This window comes from Dunckerocampus dactyliophorus, chromosome 14 (assembly GCF_027744805.1).
Source record: "Dunckerocampus dactyliophorus isolate RoL2022-P2 chromosome 14, RoL_Ddac_1.1, whole genome shotgun sequence".
In the NCBI taxonomy this organism is placed as follows: Eukaryota; Metazoa; Chordata; class Actinopteri; order Syngnathiformes; family Syngnathidae; genus Dunckerocampus; species Dunckerocampus dactyliophorus.
Genome location: NC_072832.1, coordinates 2,501,109 through 2,525,984, shown reverse-complemented (window position 1 = coordinate 2,525,984; position 24,876 = coordinate 2,501,109). Strand labels below are relative to the sequence as shown.

Here is a 24,876-nt window from a genome sequence, read left to right as displayed (position 1 = left end):
TAATATTCAGAATGAAAGTGGTAATCTTTCAGTAAAAAAGTCATAATCTTACAGCAATAAAGTCTTAATATTAGGACAGATTATATATTTTTAAAGCATAAAGTTGAAACAAAGATTTTTTTTACGTCGTAACGTGAAATAAAACAAAAAAATGTATAGAAATAATTAAACTTTTGGAACATTTGTTTGGAAAACAGTTATATTACGAGAGTGAAATTAAAATATTTTGGGATAAAGTCCTAATAGTAAGAGAAAAGAGAATATAGTTGAAATATTTCTCAAATGTTGAAATGCAAACAAGTGCAAAGTAATGAGAACGTCAGATGGAGGCTGTTTTTCCTTTAAATATACTTTATATAACATGGGTTGGTTTACAAAGTGTCAAATATTAAAGTAGAAAAGTCAAAGCCAAATATGCGTGAGAAGATATTTTCCATCCATCCATTTTCTATGCCGCTTCTCCTCTTTAGGGTCGCGGGGGCATGCTGGAGCCTATGCCAGCTGACTTCGCGTGACAGGCGGGGTACACCCTGGACTGGTCACCAAAAATCTTATAGAAAAATATTTGCTGAAATAAAACAGTCCATTCTCTTTTTGAAATAAATATAGAAAAAGTCAAATATAGTCATCAATCTTAGCCGGGTTAGCGCCGTTAGCTCTTCCATCTTGTTGGGGAGAGATCTCCTGTTCCCCATGATGACAACATGATGACAGGTGGTAAACATGGTTTATATCGTCTTTTCCGCTGTCGGCACTTCACTCCCGCTATGTGTATGTCCGCTGGGATGTCCGGTCCCGAGCGTAAACAATGGAGCCGTGAATGAATGCGTCTGCCTCAACAAGAGAGGGGCAAGCTGCAAACGTAACAAGATGAACATCCATAGCTGCCCGCTTGCTTGAGGGGTCGGTATGACACAAAAAACAATCAAGTAGGAATAAAGAACTATTAAACACTAAACACGCCTCCGACAATAAGGAGCTGCTGTAACTAGCTGCCACTCGGGCGGCGCCATCTCGAAACATGAAACCGCCGCATCAAATCCAGCCTATGTCGATATGAACGATATGCCTGTTTTTGATATCGTGCTTAAAAGAAATATCAATATTTTGAAAATATCGATATATCGCCCGGCCCTGCTGCAAACGCGAGTCAAACATCTTCGACCTAACTTGGGTGCTCTGCTGGTTTTTTTAAAAAACAAAATAATTCTTCTTGGTCTTAATTTTAAAAACAAATAAAATCAACAAAGAAGACCAAGAAGCTTTCAAAGATTTTCTTTATGACAGGAGCTCTGCTGTTTTTAAGGACCTACGGCAAAAACGCTAGTCAAAGATCCTCTATATGACAGGAGAGCTTTGCCGTTTTTAGTGATCTATGGCAAAAAACACTAGGCAAAGATCCGCTCTATGATGAGTGCTCTGCTGTTTTCATAGACAAAGTCAAAGATCTTTGCTGTTTTTAGAAATCTATCGCAAAAGAGCTAGTCAAAGATCCTATATAGAGTGAGAGCGCTCTGCTGTTTGTAAGGACCTATTGCAAAAACGTAAAAGATCCTCCATGTGACGCGAGGGCTCTGTTTGTTTGTTTTTTAGAGGATCTTTTCCAATAACGCTCGTCAAAGATCCCCTGTGACTGGAAAGCTCCGCTGTTTTTAAGAACCTCCTGCAAAATACTGCTGAAAGCTCTATGTGGCAGGAGTGCTGCGTTATTTTTAAGGACCTACTGTAAAAGTACGAGACAAAGATCCCCTGTGACACGAAGACTGTTGTTTTTAAGGAATCTGATGCAAACGATCCTCTGTGTAACAGGAACGTATTGCTGTTATTCAGAATCGACTGAAAAAAACTCTCGTCAAAGACCTTCCATGTGACAGTAGGGTTTTTTTTTTTTTTTCTGTTTTAGGAATCTGCTGTTAACAGTTTGGTTTTGCAATGTGACTGCCGTTGCGTTCACTTACCAGCCAATCAAGCATGTCTGGTCATCGCCACTTGTGAAAATCATTTTTCATCCACTCGGGTGGCCACCAAGCAAAAGCTACATCACTTTAACCACAACGTGAGAACAAAACATCCTGATGTCTGTGGGTTGAGGTAGAGGGTCATCCTTTATGGCCCCGCAATCAAACCCTGATTGTGTGTTGTGTTGTGTTGTGTTGTGTTTTGGCTGCAAGTGACTGATCTGCAGTCTGTTCACATCTTTGTTTTTTTTGACAATATATAGAATCACCACGTACTGACATGAAGGCCTTTAGGCCAGGGGTGTCCAAAGTGCAGCCCGCGGCACATGCTAAAAATCTAATTTAACAACCAAAAAAAATAATAACAGCAAAAAATTAAAAAAATCAGCAGTAATTTTACAAGATTAAGATCAAAATATTAAGATAAAAAGTAGTAATCTAAGTCGTAATTTTACAAGAATAATGTAATATTGTGAGAAACAATAACGTAATTTTGGTAACATCAAGTGTAAATGTGAAAGAAAGATGTTATTTTTTAATATTATGAAATACAAAACAACAAATAAAGTTGTAATGTTTGGAAAATTAGGTTGTGGAAAAAGTTATAATGTTACGAAAATAGAAGTTAAAATATTATGGGAATAAAGTCAGAATTATGAGTAGAACGTTTACAAGAACAAAGTAGAAATAGTTGGAAAATGTACCAAAAAAAAGGAAAAAACAGCCGTAATTTGACCAGAATAAAGTCAAAATATTAAGAGGAAAAAAGTCAACAATGAAAGCCACAATTTTATGAGAATAAACTTGTAATTTTACGAAGAAAAATAATGTCATGTGTGGCATAGAGTTGAAATATTAATGAAAATTATGTTTTTTTTTGTTTTTTTTTAAAGTCATAATGTTATGAGAAACAAAACAAAATAAAGTTGTCATTTTTGGAATATTAGCTTAGGGAAAAAGTTATAATATGGGAATAAAGTCAAAATACAATGGGAAGATTTTATCAAGATTTATTTAAGAAGATTTAAATATTTGGAAAATTAAAAAAAACAGCAAAAATGAATAAAAACAGCAACGAGCGAAGTTAATACTAATAATAGGCTTTTTAATCTATATCACAAAGCTGAGAGGCAGTTTTTCTTGAATTATATCTAACTTCTAAGCATGTCTATGACAAAATGTCCAAGTGGCCTTTACGTCCTTTCAGACGTTTATTCAAGTTCTTCCAGGTAGAAAACTCTTTGGAAGGTGTCAAGATAGGAATGGCCACTGGATGCGATCCGGAAAACATACTTACATTTGACTTCATGTTGATATTCGGCTTATATTATTTGATCAAGATGCTTGGGGAAGCCTAAGAAGCTGAAACTGACCAAACAGAACAGACTTGGCTTCCAGGAGGTGGGCCCTAAAGAGACCCTCTGGCTAAAATTGTCAGGAAAAGGTGGTATGTTTATGATTATTAAAGTAAACCTACAGTATTTTACTGCAAAATGTCAATAAGCATGATAGAATTTGAAGGAAATATAATAAAATGTTTAATTTCAACTTTTGTGTACTTGTAACACAACTTGATATCGCAACATGGACCAAAAATGGTGTCTCTTTCTTTCATTTTGATGACATTTTCACATTTTTTCCTCATGAAGTCAACAAAGACAATGGCTGTGTTGTATCATGAAGAGTAAGAGATGCCCTGTGGGGTATGTGATGGTTGTCTAAGACCATTTTGAGTTTATATTTTGGTCCCAACTTTCTGAAATGGTATTTTATTGCATATTTTCTGTGGCTATGATAAGAATATGTGTGGACCCCGCTGTTGCTGATTTGGCCAACTGGTCGGTTCTGACCATATCTGTCTTCTGTCCCCCCCTCCCTCCCCTTTGGGGTCTGAAAGAGCAGGTCTGGGGGGGGGCTTGATAGAGCGGGTGTAGCTGTCGGGTTAAAATGCTGGGACATTGCTGCTTCCTAATCCCCACGGCGCAGTAGATTAGGAGAGACGTGGCGTTGCGAGTGCCAAGCGGCAAATTTGTATGCCGCTCGTCTTTCCGCCCCCCTCTCTGCACGAGTCGACTTTTTCCACATATTTATTCCAGCAAAACATGCTAATTTACCCCTTTTGGCTTCACTGCCAAATCAAGCCGAAGTGGGACTTCATTAGCGTTGGGTCCTTTTGACCCCGGAAGGTCCTAAGGCACAGCTGGATTCAAATTTACAATTAGATTTAGATCTTTTGAGCACAAATAATCCATATTTGTTGCATGCAAACGAAACTTCATCTACTATTTGCCGTTATTAGGAATACATTCATCATATGTACTAACACTAATGCATACTGTATCTCCTAATTGAAATGAATCCAGTTCAATTAATAATAACTTATGTTTAAATAAGGAAAATTGCATTGTTATATATTATATTTTAATTTTAATTTTAATTCCAGGATAAATAAACTAACGTTTCTTATGCAAAGCAATAGTTTTCATTTCATCAAGTATTCTTAGGAAGAATACATTCTTCTTATTTACACATTGAAATGTTTAAATAACACACATTTTTACAAATAATTGTATTATACATTATAATATTTCAATGTTAATATTATTTCCAAGATTTAAAAAAACTACTGTATTTTTTTATGCAAAATAATGGATTTTTAATGTCATCAAGTATCCTCAGTTATAAGGAATATGATCATCATATTTACTAACTGAAATTAATACATTTAAATTATTAATAAGTGATGTTTAAATTTCATTTTCATTTTAATAATGGGTTTTAGGAATACATTTGTAATTACTAATACGGTAATTAAAAGAAGCTATTGTTTCATGAAAGTTAAGTGAAGGAGAAATCAACTTTCCACTGTTTATTGATGCCAAATATTTATATTTTTTGATTTGCTCGTGTCTTGTCAGTTATGAGGAATACATTTGTAAGATTTACTACTAATAAATAAAAAGAAATAGTGTTTAATGAAAATAAGCTTCCCACTGTTTCTTGTATGCAAAAGAATGGATTTTTCTCAGCCCAAATAAATTAATAAAAAAATACTTTCAAATACTTAAAACTTGTATTCAAATTAATTTTTAAATTTTTAAAATTATTCTTTTTATCAAGTTGCTTATATACAAATGTGTGGAATTTATTTTTTTTAAATTTTCACAAGCACATTTTAATCAAAATAGCAAGGAATGACTAAAAGTAGACCTCTCCCAAGGCAAAATCAATTGTAGATGCACCCGCCGTGCTTATGCCTACATTTTCTTTTTAAAATCCATGCCCTACTTAGGGAAAAACAAAAACGATTTTCATTTTTTACAAACAAATATAGGAAGGAAACTACAACACAGGTCTCCACCAAGGCACACCCCCATTGATGCACACCTCGTGCTTCTGCCGACAGCTCGTCTTTAAAACGCATGCTTTATTCACTGAGAAAGGAAGAAAAATGACAAAAAATGCTCTCAAAGTGAAAAAGCAGTCTTTATCCAGATTTGCACCAAACCGTCTTCACTGTTCATTGGCCCCAGACTGAGTGGAAGTAACTTATTCAACATAAACCTGCAAACAAACGATGAATACGTATAATAAAAACAAGCCCAAGTTATTGTGACGCTTCTCAAGTGATAAACATAATCGAATATTAAAAAGCTGTCATGGCTGAATGAGGTGGAAATGAGCATGCATGATTTATTTGTATTTTTTTTAGTTCATTTTAATTGTGTTACTAAATTGGCCTAATGCGCCTGCAGAGATGACATTATGATGATTGGCACAGGAGGCGCCGAGCGCGCCGAGCATCCTCCGCCACCGAGCTAATTGGGACGCTCGCACGGCAACAATTTAGAGCGTCTCTTTGTTCCCCCTAATAAGCACCACAAACATTTCACCTCTGTCGGGTTGCGGCGTGTTTGTTTGTTTTTTTTTCATTTAAAAGTCTTTTGGTGAACAGCATTTTTTGGGCTGATTGCAGGCAAATGCATTTTCTTCTCAACAAGCTCAGATGAGCAAAACAAACATTTTCATGAAAGTTGATTAAAGCTTTAGTAGCAATTAGCAGAAAACAAAGACGAAAAATATGTTTTTTTTTAATTCATTAAATTCACTAATGCACAGGCAGAATTCATGCTTCCATTTATCATAGCAAGTCTTCCAGGTCCTGAAGCAGCAAAACAGCCCCAGGTCATCACACTACCACCACCATATTTTACTCTTAGTATGATGTTCTTTTTCTGAAATATGGCGTTACTTTTACGCCAGATGTAATGGGACACACACCTTCCAAAAAGTTCAACTTTTGTGTCGTCAGACCACAGAGTATTTTCCCAAAGGTCTTGGGGATCATCAAGATGTTTTCTGGCAAATTTGAGATGAGCCTTAATGTTGTTTTTGTTCAGCAGTGGTTTTGGTCTTGGAACTCTGCCATGCAGGCCGTTTTTGAACACTGACCTTAACTGAGGTAAGTGAGGCCTGCAGTTCTTTGGATGTTGTTGTGGGGTCTTTTGTGACCTCTTGGATGTGTTATCGGGGTCATTTTGGTTGGCTGGCCACTCCTGACAAGATTCACTACTGTTCCATGTTTTGGCCATTTGTGGATAATGACTCTCACTGTGGTTCGCTGGAGTCCCAAAGCTTTATAGTTATTTATAGCTTCATAAGTTACGTTTTAACGGGGGGGGGTAATAATTTTTTCACACAGGGCCACGCAGGCTTGGATTTTTTTCTCACTTAATAATAAAAGGTTTCATTTAAAAACTGCATTGTGTGTTCAGTTGTGTTGTCACTGACTAATATTTAAATTTGTTTGAGGATCTGAAACATTTTAAGTGTGTCAAACATGCAAAAAAATAAGACATCAGATAGGTTGCAACACTTTTTTTCCCACCACTGTATGTATTTATTTGCTACAAATCTGACAAGGGAGTCCAGATGTCAGTTGAGGTGCACTAAAATGTGCTTATTTTTTGCCGTGTTCACTCACCGCCACATCATAAAAACATGTAAAACCAAAGCTGTACAATATTAAGTTCATGGAAATTTGTGGCAAATAAAACCTTGGACTCACCAAAATATATGGACACCACATGATTTTTAGATATCAGTCCATAACTCATTTTATTCACGTGGAGTAATTTGGCCATAGCTATAGCCTAGCTTCTTGCTCTGCCGCTGGTGTGCCTGAGAAGCAAAACAGGAGGCGTAAATAACGAGCGTGACGCGGCGGACACAAAAGGCAACGATTGTTATTGGATTTCCAAAGTTCCTGACTGGGTCGATATTGTCTGTGTAGCAGAAAGTGTGTGTGTATTTTGCAAACAGCACATCAGTAACGACTGCCACTGCAAGTCATTTTACAGGATGCAAATACACTTCCTATCAATAAAACCGTGATATTCCTGGCAGGTTTTTGTGTAACAATTACAAGCATGGAATTTCCATTTCACCTACCACTGACAAAAATATACACATAGAATGGGAGATCCTTCCTTGTAAAGATGTCTGCCGGTTCGCAGAACGCGTCACATACTGTATGGCAGCGACGTATAGTGACAGGCAGAACAATGAAATTCTCTTCCACAAGATGGCAGAAGGTACATAATCAACCTGTCTATCCTCCTGTTGCCACATTTGGTTTCTCATGTAAACTGTGTGCCTTCGCTCAATCAAGGTTGGGAAACATTGTTCAAGGACACACAGGCTGGCAGCTACCAGACGACCTTATTGCATCCGCCTATCAATGCTTCAATTCCAACCTGTAAGAGTGTGTGGGTGGCTTTCACGTTTGAACCAATACGCTGTACCGGGTATCGGTACCGCTTTCGCTACTTTTGTGTGTGTTTATGTGGTAATAAATGTTCATGAAATTGTTTTCAATTTCAGATATTGATCTCTTGATATATACACTTTAACAAGTACATCAAAACAGCCGAGTGTTTGTATTGTCTTGTATTGCTGAAAACTTGAAAAAAAACCCAGCAAAAATGGAAAAATCAGCAGTAATTTTACAAGAATAAAGTCAAAATATTGAGAGAAAAAAAGTTGTAATCTAATGACAAAAAGTCATAACTTTATGAGAATAATGTAACAGGAGGAAAAATAATGTCATTTTAGTAGCATAAAATTGAAATGAAAAAAAGCCATTTTTAAAGTCATACCACTATAAAAACAATCCAAACAATGAATAACGTTTCCACATTTTTTGGAAAATAAGGCTGTGAAAAAATATTATAATGTTGCGTGAATAAAGTCAAAATAAATAATGATAGGATTGAAGTCATAGAAATTGCAGAAATTGAAAAAAACAGCAAATTTTACAAGAATAAAGTCAAAATATCAAAATATATAAAAGTTGCAATCTAATGACAAAGCGTCAATTTTAAGAGAGTAATGCAATACAGTCACAATGAAAGAAAGATGTTATTCATTGTTTTGTTTTGTTTTGTTTTGCCCCCATTGCAGCATCCAGCCGAGAGCAACCGTCTCCCGCCCACTTTCCCTTCAAGCCGAAGCTAGCATGGCTGCCGTGTGGTACTTACCTGTCGTGAGAGTGATGTAAGTTTTGCACCCTGCACGAAAATATCTCACTGGGGTGGCGCGTTAAGAACCTTTAGTTTGGTGCGGCATTTGCGGGGGCGGAGCCTTGGCAGGGTGTGGTGACTTATCGAGGCTCGCCATGTGATCATCGGTCGGGCGGCAGCTAATGTGTGCGTGGCAGTCGGAGGCGGATAGCCCAAAAAGTGGTTGGAATCTTTGGACGGCCTGGGGGACCTGCTGGAGCGCCGTCAAGCTGCTCGTCGCAGGTATGCTGGAGCCTATCCCAGCTGACTTCGGGCGAGAGGCAGGGTACACCCTGGGCTGGTCGCCCCCCAACGGGAGGGCACATATAGACAAACAACCATTCACACTCACATTCATACCTATGGACAATTTAGAGTCTCCAATTAACCTAACATGCATGTTTTTGGAATGTGGGAGGAAGCCAGAGTACCCGCGGAAAAGCCACGCACACACGGGGAGAACATGCAAACTCCACACAGAGATGCCCAACGGAGATTCAAACCCAGATCTTCCTGATCACCTGACTGTGGCCAACAGGCTAACCACTCGGCCCCCGTGCGGCCCAGTACGTGACCCTCGCTGGAAACAATTTGGACACCCCTGATTTTGAATTGGATCTTTACAGTCAATAACAGACCTCGTGTCCATCACACGATGAAGGCGTTCTAATGAGCTTCTTCCAGCCCCCCGTCCATCAAAGCTCCATGATCCAGCATTTATCCTGTAAGCCTGGCTGCCACGATGCCTCTTGATGGAGCTAATATGAAGCTAACACCCAGGACCAGATGTGCTCCTTCTTCATTGTGATGATTGTTTAAGCGCAAGGGGGAGATCAAGGTGGACGCACGCATGACTCTAAGTTCTTATTTAAGCCCATCTCTTTATTTACTTACCTTCTTCATCCACCCACCCTGGATATTTAAGAGAGCATGTGAACATCTGGATGTGTCATCGCAGAGCTCAGCCAAGAATCTGCTGTGGAGGCAAAAAGGATGATGGTCTTGCGGTTCCATCCAGTACATATAAGGCCTCAAAAGTCCAAAGTGATGCTGTGTCTGCGGCTATCCATCCTTCCCTTCTAGTTTTTCTGCTTTTGTTTCCTCGCTGTGGCACACTCTCATTCCTTATCACACAGACGCACTCTCATCCCAAGAGCGCTTTGAACCGCCCGACCTCCAATCTGCAGTGGACGGCCATTTTTTGTGTGCATCTATTGACTGATCACGTGCTGCGTTGTAACACTGGCGTGGCGTTGCTGGATTAGGAAAGCGCTGGTTTTTCTGCCTCAAGGAGCTCAACAGAAATGCTTGTGGTCCGTCTCTTGTGTGTGTCGGCAAACAGGATTATTTTGGGGTCTGTGCAGTGAATTTACGCAGAAAGTTGTTTGACTTTGAGGATCATGCTCTCCCAGACAAGAGAGGTCGCACAATAATTAGATCTCTTTTTTTAATGGAAAAGGGATGCTCCGTAGCGCTGATGATGTTTATTAATTAGCTAATGCCTCCGTCGTCATTAAAAACTCTTGATAATCTGGCCTTTGTTCCGACAGGGGAGCCGCTGACGGGAGGCAGATGGTCCGGTGGAGAAGCGGGCCTGGCGGTGCCGTGGCTTCTCGGCGGGCTTCAGCAGCTGCTCTGATTTAATGAAGAGAAATTTGACATCTCACAAAGCCTGTCAAGTGGCTCCATGGAAACGACTGAAGATAAAATACACGGGAATCGAACACAACCTAATCGCTTGTCGACTTCCCACAGGAAACAATGGAAATAACAACTAGTCTGTTCCAGGGTCAAACTGTACCCATCAGATAACTTTTATTAATAGTACAGGCAAAAAAGTACAATATTGACATTCAAGTGTTTTACCAGGAAATGAAAGAAGAGTAAGAATGAAATGATGGCAGAATGAGCAAAGGAAGAGAGACAGACCATCTCAACGTGCAAAGTGCAGCTTTTTCCTCCTGAGAAATTGGAGTGTTCTAAAACTTTTGACGGTAGTGTAGATATGCTAAGAAGTTATATACATTTCAAGAAAAAAATGCATCGCAGCTCTGTGATATATGGTGAAAAAGAGCAGTATTAGTATCTATTTTTTGCCCCCATTTTTGCTGGGTTTTTATTTTTCACATTTTCCAAAGATGTCAACTTTCTTAAATAATCTTAGTACATTTTCCTTCCATAATATTGAGATCTCCCCCCCCCCATGATATAACTTTTTTTTATAATGACTTTATTCTTGTAAAATTGCGACTTTTGTTCTTGTTAGAATTTGACTTTATTTGTGTAAAATTGCAGCTGTTTTTTCTATTATATATATTCATATATATATATATATATTTTTTTTTTTTAATTTTCCAACTATTTCAACTTTCTTCTTGTAAATTGTCTTCTTGTAATTGTGACTTTACTTCCATCGTATTTAGACTTTATTCTTGTCATTTTTTTTACCCCAACCTAATTTTCCAAAAATTGCAACTTTCTAAGTTATTTTGCTTCTCATATTTTTGAAACTCAACCCGGGACCCACCTGGTGGTCATTCAGTCGCGACCCACTTTTGTGTAAGTCATTTGAAGTTTTTATGTATTTTTATTTTGTTTTCAGACTTTTTTTTGTCATTTTTATTTTATTCTTTTTGTCACACTTTTATTTTGTCATTTTTATTTATTTTTTATTTTAATTTTTTACACTTTTATTTAAGTCCTTGTCATTGTGATATGTATTTATTCCTTCTGTATTTTATTGATAGTTTTTTTAAACTTTTATTTAAGTCAACCCAACCAAATGTTTTCAAATCTGCTGTCATCTTTTGAATGATTAATACATATTTTTTCATGTCCAAAGTGCACTTTGGCATTTTGTCAAGGAAATGAGGAAGAACTTGATATCTGCATGCAAATAAGTAATGCATAAATGAAAATTAAATATCAAAATTGCACTAAATTAGACCACAGAATCAACAGAATCGACATTTCACTTATAGCTGTGCAATGAACAAATACCAAGGAGCAAGATGACTAAAATATTGCTAAATTTACTTGAAAATACCCTGTGACCCACCCAGGATGGATCCACAACCCACTCTTGGGTCCCGACCCACCAGTTGAGTACCACTGATATTGAGGATCTTTGACTTGCATTTTTGCAGTCGGTTCTTAAAAACAGCAGAGCGCTCCTGTCATAGAGAAGATCTTGGACGAGTGTTGTGGTTTTCCACCATGCGGGTTCTCAGACGATGGAACTTGTTGAAGCACTTCAATCTTCTTCCGTGCACAAGCACCGAGATAGAAAGTCCTGCAGTGATGAAGGTCAGACTGGTATGTACATAGCGAGTGAGAGGATGAGGGCCTTTTTATTCATGTGAAGAGTGGCATGAGGAGATGCCCCTATAAGGAGGTCGGGGAAACGGCGAGAAGAAAAGCTGAAGGTGATGGAGTGCGAGCACCTGATGAGGTATAGGCCGGGATAATTCAACACGTCGGTGCTCCTCACACGCTGCCTGCACACACGTGGAGCACCCCGAGCGCATGTCCAAGCAGCACATCAGCTTGCTCAGCCGCTGCAGGAAATCAAAGACAAGTGCTTTTCACTGCGTCGCTCCGGGAGCAACATATTACTGACAGTAGAGGGCGGAAAGCCTTTTTTTGTGCCGTTCTGGAAATAAAATTAGCTCCATAAAAGCAGGTAGACTATAACCCTAAATGCTCTATGAGGCGCTGCAGACCGGCAAGCGGAATAAAAACCTTTACTGGCAGCACACACGATGTTTGCTTTTTTGGAAATGTTTGTCAAGCTCATTTTGAACTTTTCCAACTGTCGTGAAAAGAAGGCAACCCCTGTCAAACTAAGCAGACACTATTTGAATGCTGATATGTCCAGTGTCCAAAGTGCCGCCGGGGGGGGCCATGTGCGGCTCCCGGCTGTTTGTCTTTTGGTCCGCGGCACATTCTAAAAATATTATGTAACAAGCAAAAAAAGAAATCAATCAAACAGCGCAAAATGGAAAAATTAGCAGTAATTTTACAAGATTAAAGTCAAAATATGAACTCATTCAATCCCAGCCATTTTTCAAAAGACAACCCCTCCAGTAGCGGTCATTTTAGACCTTTTTGACGGATCCTTCAAGGCACACAGAATATTGTGTTCTATGTTCCGTCTTTCATCAGGAAGAAAAGTTGTTTCTACCTTTTTCCATTCTTTAGTAATCAGCAGTCGAACATAGGTAAGTTTCAGGAAAATATCAGTTCCTGACTAAAAAAGGGAGGAAAAACAGCTTTTTGTGAAAAGATACATTTCACTTTCACTTTGACACAAATATGTTTTGCTTTTGTGACAGTTCAAATATCTAAACAACTACACCAACATAAACAACACAAAAAAGGGTTGTTTTACATCAAAATAACAACTTATTTACAAATATAACACAACAAACTATTTACAATTTTCACATTTGGAACTGAACTATGTGTGTGCACGCGTGTGCGCGTGTTTGCACGTGCGCTTGTGTCGTGTGTTTTTTCCATCCACACGATCTCTGCCGAGCGCTCATCAAATGCACTTCCGCCACCTTGTGGCCGTTTTTATGGCTTAAAATTGCTCTGAAGTGAAATCCATTAGTGGGGAGTTGTGTCATCAACTGCTTTTGCCTCATGCAAAAAAACGTAAAAGACGTCTAAATACATTGTTGGGATCGGGCGTCCGGGTTTATAAAAACGTCTACGTCTTTTTTATTGAATGAGAAAAAAGTTGTAATCTAACAGGAAGAAGTCATCATTTTATGACAAGAAAGTTGTAATATGATGAAAAATAACATTTTAGTAGCATAAATGTGAAATATTGAAGAAAAAAAGCAGTAATACTATGAGAGACAAAAAGGAATCAGTAAAATTCAAATTTTCGGAAAATTCGGTTGGGAAACAAGGTATAATGACAATTTACATTACGAAAATAAAGTTAAAATATTATGGGAATAAAGTCATAATTACGAGAACAAAATTTAAAATAGTTGGAAAATAAAAAAACAAACAACAGAAATGGAAAAAAGCTGTAATTTTACCAGAGACAGAATATTCAGAGAAAATGAGAATAAACTCCTCATCTTTTGGGGAAAGATGATGTCATTTCAGTTGCATACAGTTGAATTATTGTTATTTTTTTAAGTCGCAATATGTCAAACAAAGAAAACAAAATAAAGTAATTTTTGGAAAATTATGTTGGGGACGAAGTTATAATATGAGAATAAAGTCCAAATAATTTTGGGAAAAAAAAAACATTATATTACAAGAAGAAAATTAAGAATTATTTAAGAGATTATTTAAGAATAAAGATGACATTTTTCAAACAAAAATAAACCAAAACCACAAATAGGAAAAAGAAGAGCAAAGAGTGAAGTTGATACTAACAATCGGCTTTTTCACTGACATCACAAAGTGGAGATGCATTTATTTAGAACTTCTTAGCACATATCAAAATGGCCTTTTGCATCCTTTAATTTTTCAGTCATGTGGCCCTCACTGGAAAAGGTTTGGACACCCCTGAAAACATTTGTGTTTGACACCAAAAGACGAACATGATACCAGAGAGCAACATTTCAGCTTTTAATTTCCAGGAGGATGGCGCCTTTTGTTTGACTCCATCCCAGTTTTCATGCGGAATATGACACCTGACTGACAGGTGCGTCCTATCGCTTTGCTTATGCAATCAATGATTCACACTGAATGCCCATGCTTAGTTTTACATTGGGTGGGATAGGTTTAGAGGTGAAAACAACATGAAAACCAGATAGGCGTTTATGGGTGAAAGATAAGCAAAAAAAGAAGATGGAAACTCCATCAAAACCATTGCATAAAAATCGATGCATGTCCACAAATAGGAAACAAATCCAAAAAGGGCTGTATTTTGAAAAAACAAAACAACTATCATTTCAGCAGTTATGTGTTGGCCTTTCATGAAATTATAATGAAGCCTCTTCCAGTCAACTTTCTTCTCGTTAAAGTGCAATCAAGTTTGTCTGTAATCCCACCAAGTAACCACGAGAAGAGTCTCTTTCGGCGTAATATGCACACACTTTTCCGCATCAAGCAGAGCAAAACTTATTTCCACTTTATTTCCTGGCCATCTGATATTCCGTCGACACTGAAGATTGGCGGTGGCAGATGAGGAGGAGGAGGAGGAGGCTGTCAAGGTGAGGGTGGACCCGTGGCCTATACACGGCGTCTCGGTTATCAGTGTGTTCATGCAGCTCTCCGAGAGTCAGACGGTGTGAAATTGCAGGAAAGTCGAGCGGCTTTGTCGAGAAAGGTGAGTTTGTGTCCTCCTCACTATTTTGTCCATAAATCTTGACTTAGACTTTCACGTCAGTGTTTATGCTACTTATGTATCCGTTACTTGTAGGGCCTGCAGAAGTGAACGCGGAAGCGTCAACTCACCAGATCAGCATCTTTCTCATCCACAGCAGACACCCTATTATGTAAGCTTGCATATCCAAGGGAGGCATGGAAATGTCAGGATGTCCCATTCATGCATGCCTGTGACAAGTCCTGTGTGTGTGTGTGTTTTCTCAGAAATACAGCATGTGTGCGTGTGTGTGTGTGCGGCAACGGGAAGTGTGCAGTGAGGCTGAGCAGGAAGCTCCACGAGGCCTTCACATTGGTTAGGTCCTCGCCTGCAGCCAGATGTAATTGGCTTATACACATTCCTGCTGGGATTAGCTCTCTATTTGTGTTTGTGACAAAAAAAAGATGTGTGGAAATATTTGTAACTACATCACAGACAGGTGTCAAAACACTTCAAGTTAGGCTGATCAACACTGATTTATTTGGTTTGGGTTTTTTTCTATCTACAAATATGGTGGATGACCACTCGTTCACGGACTTTTGGTCCAAAACATTTTTTTCTCCTAAAATAGGCTGTTTTTTCAGAAGAAAACACATCTCGTTCACCCAAGTCGGTCATGATGTATAAATGAGGGCTGTCAAAACGTAAGTTTCCTTTTTGTTGTTTTATGTGCAACTAACGTGCACACCGTAGTCTGAGGAAACGCAGCTGTGGATGCGAAGCCACAAGTGGGAACGAACTGAAGAGAAATGGACAAAGAAAAGGTATTTTGAATGGTAAGTTTAGCTTCAAAGCCCTGACAGTTGGCTCTCACAACAACATCAAGGTTTTTTGTATCCACTGCCCTCTGACTTGAGTTGTCACGGAGGACGTACATCGACTGCCAGAGAGAAGGTGGAGCACTACGGTACTTTTTAATTGTCATTTACACAGTGGCACCCTGGCATACGACAGGCAGGCAGGCATAGCCGAGGACAGCTATTTGGGGGCTTGTGTCATTGCGACACAAGCAAATGGCATTGGCAGCGCTAGCATTAGCATCGCACTGGCTCGTCACAGGGAAAGCTTTTCAACACATCAGCAGAACATACGTACGTTTTAGCCACCTGATGTATCTTATTTATGATGTGTTGTGTAAAACTATGACAGGAACAACATCAGATGAAAAGCATGAAATGAATGCAGACCCCCCCACCCCACCCCACCCCCCACCAGTATGAGCCTGCGCTGTCAATGTTACTGTTTTTCAGAGAGGTTGTGTGCCACAAACATGCACATTAGCATTCAGTAAATTCATCAAATCTTACCTTTTTGCATTCCCACATAGTATCAGCATTTGCACCAAATATGAGGTGAAAGAAAAAGGGGAAAAATACAGTATCGTAGTTTATGTGTGCAGTCAGATAAAAAATGTACAAGGTGCGTTCAAGGACTGTCGAACAAAGTGGGCCAAGTCGCCACTCACATTAAATATGCAAAACTGTGGAATTTTTAATTATATGTTTTTTTAAAATAAAATAATGACCCCTTCTTGCAAAATTGATATCCCTTTACATAAAATTTTATGTAGTTATTTAGAAATGATTTTTAAAGTGTTTTTTTTTTCCAATTCAATTCAAACCTTAACATTAGGAGAAAAGTTGATGATATGCTTTGATTAATTGCAGTATGTCCCGTTTAGGTTTAAATGCCTGATTGGACCGTCTAGTTGCGCGGACTATTTATATGACGGAGGAGTCACCTGCAGGCGCGTCACCACCTCGCTGCCCAATCCTGGCGCACTCTCTCTTTCCGTGCGTCTTTGGACATCCCTCTCCGCCGTCCTCCTCCTGGTTGCTTCCAATCTGCTGCTCGCAGAGGCGGCAGAAGGTGTCCAACCATCCTCCTCCTCCTCATCATCGGTACCGTGCGAGTGGACTTGGACTGCAGCACCCACGCGAACCTGGCTTGATTTTGGATTGTCCAATTATCTCCAGCGCTCCGGTTGGAGTCCTGAGTGTTTTTCTTCCAGAGGTAAGTGCCGGTAAAAGTTCCATTGTCGCTTTTTCTCGATACAAGTTGCAGGGTGATGCTAAAAAAGTGCACCCGGACAGTGACAACTTATTTAAAATGATGCTGCACGAGGCATGTGTGTCGTGTGTTTGCGATGCCCATAGATGGTCACCATGCAGGAAGCCTATGGGGGGTCCACTCTGTACAGTAGTGTGTGGTGTGCATCCGCTGCATGCTATGCATGTGTGCCGATGGCGTTGAGGGAATGGCATCTGTGCCATGGCGGCAGATATTTCCCTGTGCGGCTGCACTTATTCATCAGCGTGAGTTTGACAACAGCAGCAAACTCACACCGCACATGATTGGTGCAACGCTGGACTGTCTTTTTCTATCAAGCATCAAGAGGTATTGCGGGAATGTGAGTAGGCTAAGCTGGAAAGGACAACAGAATAAGAAGCTGTGATGTCTTCATGTATTGTTTGACTCCCCGCTCAATATATTTATTCCAGCGGTGATGGATGGTTTTGTTGTGCCACTGCCTTGGTCTTCATTACTGTATGACGTTCCCCAAGTGGCTCGTGGGTGGAGGGCAGATCACCGAGCGTCCCCTTATTACTTGGCTGCTGCTTCATCCATGTATGAATATGAATAAGAATATGAATATATCATCTCAAGGCACAATGCTCTCCAACAGGGGTGTCCAAGGTTTTTCCAGCGAGGGCCACGTAGTGAAAAAGAAAGGATGCAAGGACCACTTTCCACTTTTGTTTGCAGAATTTACTTTTTCGTTACACAGCATGACCAACAATATTGTTTGGCTTTTGTAACAAACCTCTGTGAGTCCGGTCCCGAATCCAATCAAAGGTAACATTGGAAATGGGCGTGCAAAACACTTTCAGGGTAGGACGAATGATGTGACATGGTTATGGATCAATTTGCACTGTGATTTAGTATATATGACGTTTCTTTTAACAAACTCTTTTCAGCGCAATTTGTTGACGGTCCCTACTATAAACAACCAGCGGTTAGAGCAGCGAGGTGGCCAAGGTGGGGCCATTACTCGCATAATCTTGTGGCCAACATGCTAACCACCAGGCCACCGTGCGGCCTCTTTGCTCTTTTTTATTTTGCAAATGTTTCAACTTTCTTCATTAATGTTCTTTCTACATTTTCTACTTTATTCCCTTTATATTACAACTTTTCCCCAACCTAATTTTCCAAAAATGGCAACTTTATTTTGTTTGTCATAATATTACAACTTAAAAAAACATTAAAAATAATAATATTTCAAGTCTAAGCCACTAAAATGACACTTTTCCTCATAATATTACAGGCTTATTCTCGTAAAATTGGGACTTCTTTTCTTGTTAGAAGTGGACTTTTTTCTCTTCATGTTTTGACTTCATTCTCTTAAAATTAAAGCAGTTTTTTTTTATATTTTTGCTGTTTTTTTATGTTTTTAACTGTTTCAACTTTCTTATAGTAAATTTTCTTCTTGTAATTATGACTTCAGTCGTCCCTCACGCCATCACGGTTCAGACGTCGCTCCCTCACTCTAGCACGGTTTTTCAAAAATTCATGAATCAATGATGGCTGTTTAGTGGTTGACTGCCGGAAGACATTTATTGAAACACACACCAACACTTATTTATTATTTCTGTCTTAAATAACTTATTTCTCAGATTATGTATACTCTATTGGGTAATGTGAGCCTAAAGGTGATTATAGGGGTGTTATTTCATGTCTGCAGGTCTCTAATAATGTTAAAATCATAAGGTTGTCTATGCTCCAACTATGAAAACAACGTTATTGTTGTAAAATTCAGACTTTTTTGTGTTGAATGACTTCTTTCTCTTAATATTTTGACTTTATTCTTGCAAAGTTACTGCTGATGTTTCCATATGTGCTGTTTTCTTTTTTTGTTTTGTTTTCTTCTTAAATTGTATTTTCAGACTGTGCCGTGTACGGACAATAAAAGAACAGCCGCGGGCCGCAAATGCGCCCCAGGCCGCACTTTGGACACCAGTGCTCTGCAAAGTCAGTTTGGATGTCATTTAGAGTAGTCAGTGTACAGCTTGATTAGCAGTATTTATTAATTACTCACTGAAAAGGAGTCACCACACAGCCGTTACTTTCTAAATAGCAGGCAACACAAGGTAAGGGTGTCCTGCCCATAGTTAAGCATGGCCTGCATGAGTGCTGCTGGCACTGGGGGAGCTGTGGTTCACTGAGGGGAAACATGAATTCCAACATGTACTGCAGAAACTGGGCCTCATGGCATAAGTAGCTCATACAACATGACAGGGTGCCTTGCTGAGGAAGTTGAAGGTGAAAGGTGACGGAGCGCTTGGCCTCAAGCCAAAATGAGCACCTGTGAGGCATCGTCTAGCTGACAGCACGGTGGAATGGTGGGCAACATCCACCAGCTCCACCAGTGCTTTCATGATGGAGGAGTAAAGGAGGGGTCCAGTAACAACCTGTGCAGCTGTGCTCAATTCCATGCCCAAGAGGATTAAGGCAGCGCTAGATAACAACGGCGCACACACTAAATATTCACCCCAGGACACAATTTGGGCATGTTCACTGTGAGGTGCAGATATTTCGGCAATAATGGCTGTGTGTTGAGTCGTTTCATGCTGTCGCAGCACATGTTGGAATTCTTCCTCCCTTCTATGAATCGCAGCTTCCCAGTGGCGGCAGCCGTCATGCAGCCCCGGACCTTGGCTGCTTAGTTGTGTTGCCAGATATTTAGACAATAATGGCTGCTGGTTGACTCAGTTTTAGTGGGTAGTCCATCTTTGGGGCTTTGGAGGTTGTACGGTAGCCTTGGCAGAGGTGGGATAGCGCCTGTGTGAAAGTTAATAGCGGAGTGCCGGGACCAGGGATGTACAGAAAACACATCATGCATCGAGTACTCTGATTGCAGGATCCCGTGCTGCTGTGTCAGTGTCCCCATTTGCTGGGTTCTGTGTAAAAGGCACAGGCGTATAAATGTCCAATAAACTGTTATCTCAGTGTCGGGCAAACTGCGGCCCGCGTGCCCCATCAGGCCCGCCGAGCATTTCCACATTCCTTTAACATGAAAATTAGCAACGCCGGCAACGTGACTTGCAGTGCTACGGTGGCACCGAAATAGTCAGATGCAATCTGTAGCTTGTAGGAAAAAGCCATCCTGACAACACAACACGTCATCACACACGACGCACAAAGTTACCTACTTACTGCCCCGAAAAACATCCATGTATTCCCGCCGCAAGGCATGCTGGGTAACTTGTGGTACTCTTTCTCCCAACGTTTTTGTTGTGTTTGTCGCATTTTTGCTTGACTGCAAAATATGTAGATTAGGTTTAAAAAAAGTACAGTTAACATATGCTGGATAGGCAATGTTTTGTTGTTCATACTTCATACTTCATACTGTTGTTGCAGCTGGACTACCCAGCATGCCTTGCGGGCATTTGGAACTAACAGTTTTGTTACGTGTTGTGTTTAGCGCTTAGTTGTTGATTTGTTGTGATGTTGTGATGCGTTAACTCGCCGTGGATGTGTTGCGTTTTCACTTTGTCGCACCGTGAGCAAGTATGTCACTCTGTTTCATATATGGGCGGCCCCTACGCCAAATTTTTTAACCCAATATGGCCCGCGAGTCAAAAAGTTTGCCCACCCCTGCATTGGCTGATGCGGCTATTTTGCAGGATTTCTGTGTGAAGGAGGCTAAGTACGTGTAGCGCATCGTGACGAGGGCGGGTGTGCATCGCGGTCCTTTCAGACTATTCTTTTTGCGTTCACTTCATGTCAAAACCAACATTTTGGACTTGATACTGTTCACAGATCTGTAGCCTACATTGTAAACGAATGGTGGCGGCCACCCTTCCAGGAGTTAGTCACATCCCACAGCCGGCAATGATGCATTTCTTTTGCTTTTAGTGCAACGCAAACGTAGCGTATAGAGCGTGTCATTGCAGAACACGCTGCAATTATGGCCGTGCTTGGACGCGTAGAGTAGAGTATTGTGCCTTGATGAAGATACGGAGGCTGACTTCAGAGTATTGCTTGAACAAAACATTTATTATGATGATAACGTGACTAGCAGAGTAATCCCACCCCGTTCCCCCGTCCCCTCCCCAAGGCCACCCGGGCACCGCTCGGCACCACTGGAGCACTTCTAGCGTCTAGAGCCATAGGAGCCACTGATTGCTCTTTTGCAGGAGTCAGCTGGTCAAACAGACGGGCCAGCATCCCCCCATTGGGTTCGGTTAGAGCCGGTCTTGATGTTAAAGCCTGCATAATCCACTTTCACAGCCTCGCAGACCACAGCGGAGCGGGCCGTCTATCTTTAGACGGCACAAGTGCGGGCCTTTGGCTGCCATAATTAAAACAATAACATGAAGCCCCCCTTGTAGCTGTCCTTTTAATGTCTTCAGTGGAAGAGGGGGGAGTGGACTGCAGATTGATGCTAATGGAGACATTTAGAGCAGACGGCAGATTTAGAGCTGTCGGTTTCTAACTCACTCCTGCTCGCTTCCTTTGCAAGGCACACGTAAAGTTGTTTCACAAACACGGCGGCCTTTTCAAATCGGATTATTTTGGAATTGAAATGCATGCAATTATGACTGGGAAAGTCACTGAAATATATAATAATTATTAAATGTCATTTATAGACTTATATATAATATTTAAAAAATAGAATTTTGTATTTACTTTACTTTATTTTTTAAAAAATAATTTTTGTATTGATGTAATTACATTGTATGTGTGTATATATATATATTTTTATATATATATATATATATATATATATATATATATATATATATATACACACATTTCTTCACTATGTCATTGTATTTATATTGTATGTATAATTTAATGGTATGTTAGATTATTATTTTATAATTCATTATTCATTTATTCAATTCTTAATTATTTGTAATTATTTTAAAATGTATATTTTTAAATAATTTATATATATATATATATATATATATATCATGTATATATTTTAGATTAGATTTTATATTGTTATTAAATTTTGCCATTAAGATGAATGCAATTAATCACTGACAAAGTCACAGAAACAAATAATAATCGTTATATATGTTATGGTATAACATAATAATACATTTAATGTATAAAATTACAGTATATGTAATATTAAACAATATATTACTTTATAATCATTTTAATTGATTTTTTGAAATAATTTTCGATTAGATGTAATTCTATTGTAGATGTGATTTCCATAATTCTATCACTGTATGTAATAATTTTCATGATATGGTATGCTATTTAATCTATCATTTATTATTCATTTATTTTTTTAAATAGATTTTTTAAAGTACTTTATATATATATATTTATATTTATATTATTGGTATTACATGTTGTCATTAAGATGAATGCATTCATCACTGACAACTTCACTAAAACATATAATGACATTTATATACTGTACATGATGTTATAACATAATAATATATCACATTTATAAAATGAGATATAATACTTAAACCATAATTTCATCATTTTAATATCTATATACAGTATATATTTATCATTTTTGTATGGATGACAGTAGCTGATGTCGGTGTACCTAATTTAAAGGTTGTTGTGTGTGGCCGTTGATGTAGATGCAGCATGGACTTTGGCAATAATGACACTGATGCCACAAAAGGCCTGTCTGCTTCACTGTCGTCACATGCGGGCCATAACGGTGCCCGGAGGAAACCGTTTTTTGAAGCGCAAACTGATCACTGACGCACGCTAACCCTTAGTAGCTGTCATCAGCACGGCGGCCATACGGCCGTTAACAGCGCCGCTCCGTGTTTATCTTAGAATATTGTGTACGTTCAGCACACAGCGGTGCACGCACAAGTCCACATAGTGTGTGTGTGTGTGTGTGTGTGCGTGTGTGTGTTGTAATGCAAAGATCAGGCGGGGGCAAAGGTGATTTATGGACGTCACAAATATGACGCTCATAAAGATGTTTTAAAGGCTTTCAAATATGGTTTCCCATAGGAAATAACGGAATGACAATAATCCGTTTCAGCAACACTGACAGTACAGGATGCAAGTAAACGTCATACAAGCGTACAAATAAGCTAACCACTGGAAACATTTGGTGTAAAGGACAATAAAACACAAGCATGATGACAAAGGCGTCATGCCAAGGTGACTTTTGCTGCAGGGATGCTTCATGCATCTCCATTTTTAACGTTCTCACCTGTCGTCACACAGGTGTGAAAAGAAGTGAGCCACTGGGAAACCAATGAAACACTTTAGCTTGACTTTTCTCAAAAGTGATGACCCATACTTTGTTGAGGGTTTTCCTCCTGTCGGAACAAATCATGTGACATCACGCATGCCGACGGTTTTTAGTGTTTGAGTGCGGTGACCTTTTCAGTTTTAAAATGAGTTTTTTTTTAAGCAGTGTTTTAAGTGGGAGGTTTTAGAGTTTGTTATTAGCTTTTTAGCACATTTATTGTCTTTTTAGCATTTTTATTTAGCCTTGTAGCAGCTGTGTGTTTAGCTTCTTGGCATTTTTAGCATTTTAGCATTTTTAAAAAAATGATCACTTTTTATTCAATTTTCAGCATTTTAATTACCTTTTTTGCAGTTTCATTATGAGCATTTTGCCATTTTTTTATTTGTTTTTTTTTTGCATTCCCTATTAGCTTTTTAGCATTGTTTTAATTTTTTAAGCATTTTTTAAAATTAAGTTCTTAGCATGTTAGCTCATTTATTATATCGAGGAAAAGGCTTCTTGAGACGTCATCTGTACTTCTGTGAAGAAGGTGTCGGACGTTTCGCTCCTCATCCGAAGAGCTTCGTCAGCAAACTAATAAGTGCTGGTAGCTTAGGCCTTAAATACAGGATTTTATACTGCTCTTCGGATGAGGAGCGAAACGTCCGACACCTTCTTCACAGAAGTACAGATGACGTCTCAAGAAGCCTTTTCCTCGATGGACAACTCCTGTACGACTGAGAGCCTACACAGACTCATTTATTATATTTTTAGCATTTTTTTAAAATGAGTTTTTAGCAGTTATGTTATTAGCTTCTTGGCCTTGTGTGACATGATTCTGTTAGCATTTGTTAAAGCATTTTTTTTTACATTATTATTGCCTTTTCTTATTTTTAATGATCTTTTTGGTAGTTTTATTATTAGCTTCTTGGCTTTTTAAAAATGATCTTTTAAACTTTTTTATTACCTTTTTTAGATTTTTAATAAGCCATTTAGCAGTTGTATTATTAGCTTCTTGGCATTGTTTAAATGATCCGTTCAGCATTTTTTTAAATGATTTCTTAAACAATTTTTAATTTGATTTTCAGCATTTTTAATTTCGCAGTTTTATTTTAAACTTTTTGCCATTTTTAATGAGTTGGTTTTTTTTAGCATTTCTTACTAGCTTTTTAACATTTTGCATTAGATTTGACCATATTTTTATTAGCTTTGTAACATTTCATTAAAAAAAACAAAAAAGGTTTGGGCTTTTAGCTGCCTTTTTACGACACAAACGTTTGCCTTTCTGGTTGCGTTTGGTCAAATGACTTCTTCAAATGAGTGTATGATTCGGCGTTATGGCGCCATCTGTTGTGGTGGCAGGCGCTTGACAGCCAATAAAATGCATTTCCATACGGTCGGACCGCAGAGTGTGAGAAACATTCGTCTTCTCATTTGACTTAGCGGAAGTTAGCCTGAGCCAAGATCCAACATTGGCACGCCTGTTTACCCAACATCTCCTGAGCTCCTCTAAGCTGACTGGCGTGACTTGACAACAGTGTGAAAAATAACAGAAGTGCATTTGAAGAGGAGAGCCTGCAGGGATGCGCCTCAATGTAACATTTCCATACAAATGTGCTGCAGCGGCCTGCTGCACGGCGTGCATGACAGAGCTTCAACAAAAATGTTGATTTGTTTTTCCTTTCCCCTTAAATGCTTCTTTTTTCCTCCACCGTCATCCTTCCCTGTCGTTGCCCGGTCGTCTCGCTCCATTTGCTTCTCGACAAAGTCAGGGTGACGCGGGGGAATTGT

The 24,876-nt window shown here is 39.1% G+C and overlaps 2 protein-coding genes across 11 annotated transcripts in view; both read left to right on the top strand.

Moving 5' to 3' along the window:
- The window catches only part of ryr2b (ryanodine receptor 2b (cardiac)), a 105,019-nt gene extending 93,709 nt beyond the window's left edge, over positions 1-11,310 (top strand). For 9 of the 10 annotated variants that reach the window (XM_054798385.1, XM_054798387.1, XM_054798386.1 and 6 more), the window contains 2 exons: positions 8,421-8,513; positions 10,069-11,310. In XM_054798385.1, coding sequence (XP_054654360.1) covers positions 8,421-8,513; positions 10,069-10,162 — 187 coding nt within the window. In that variant the 3' untranslated portion in view covers positions 10,163-11,310. Of the gene's footprint in view, positions 1-8,420; positions 8,515-10,068 lie in introns of those variants that run through there. The other variant, XM_054798389.1, reaches the window with a different exon arrangement.
- A 5,405-nt stretch (positions 11,311-16,715) lies between these two features.
- Positions 16,716-24,876, top strand: part of chrm3a (cholinergic receptor, muscarinic 3a) — a 90,550-nt gene continuing 82,389 nt past the window's right edge. Inside the window, exon 1 of the mRNA XM_054799575.1 lies at positions 16,716-16,865. The gene's annotated coding sequence lies outside the window, so the exon portion shown is untranslated. The remainder of the gene's footprint in view (positions 16,866-24,876) is intronic.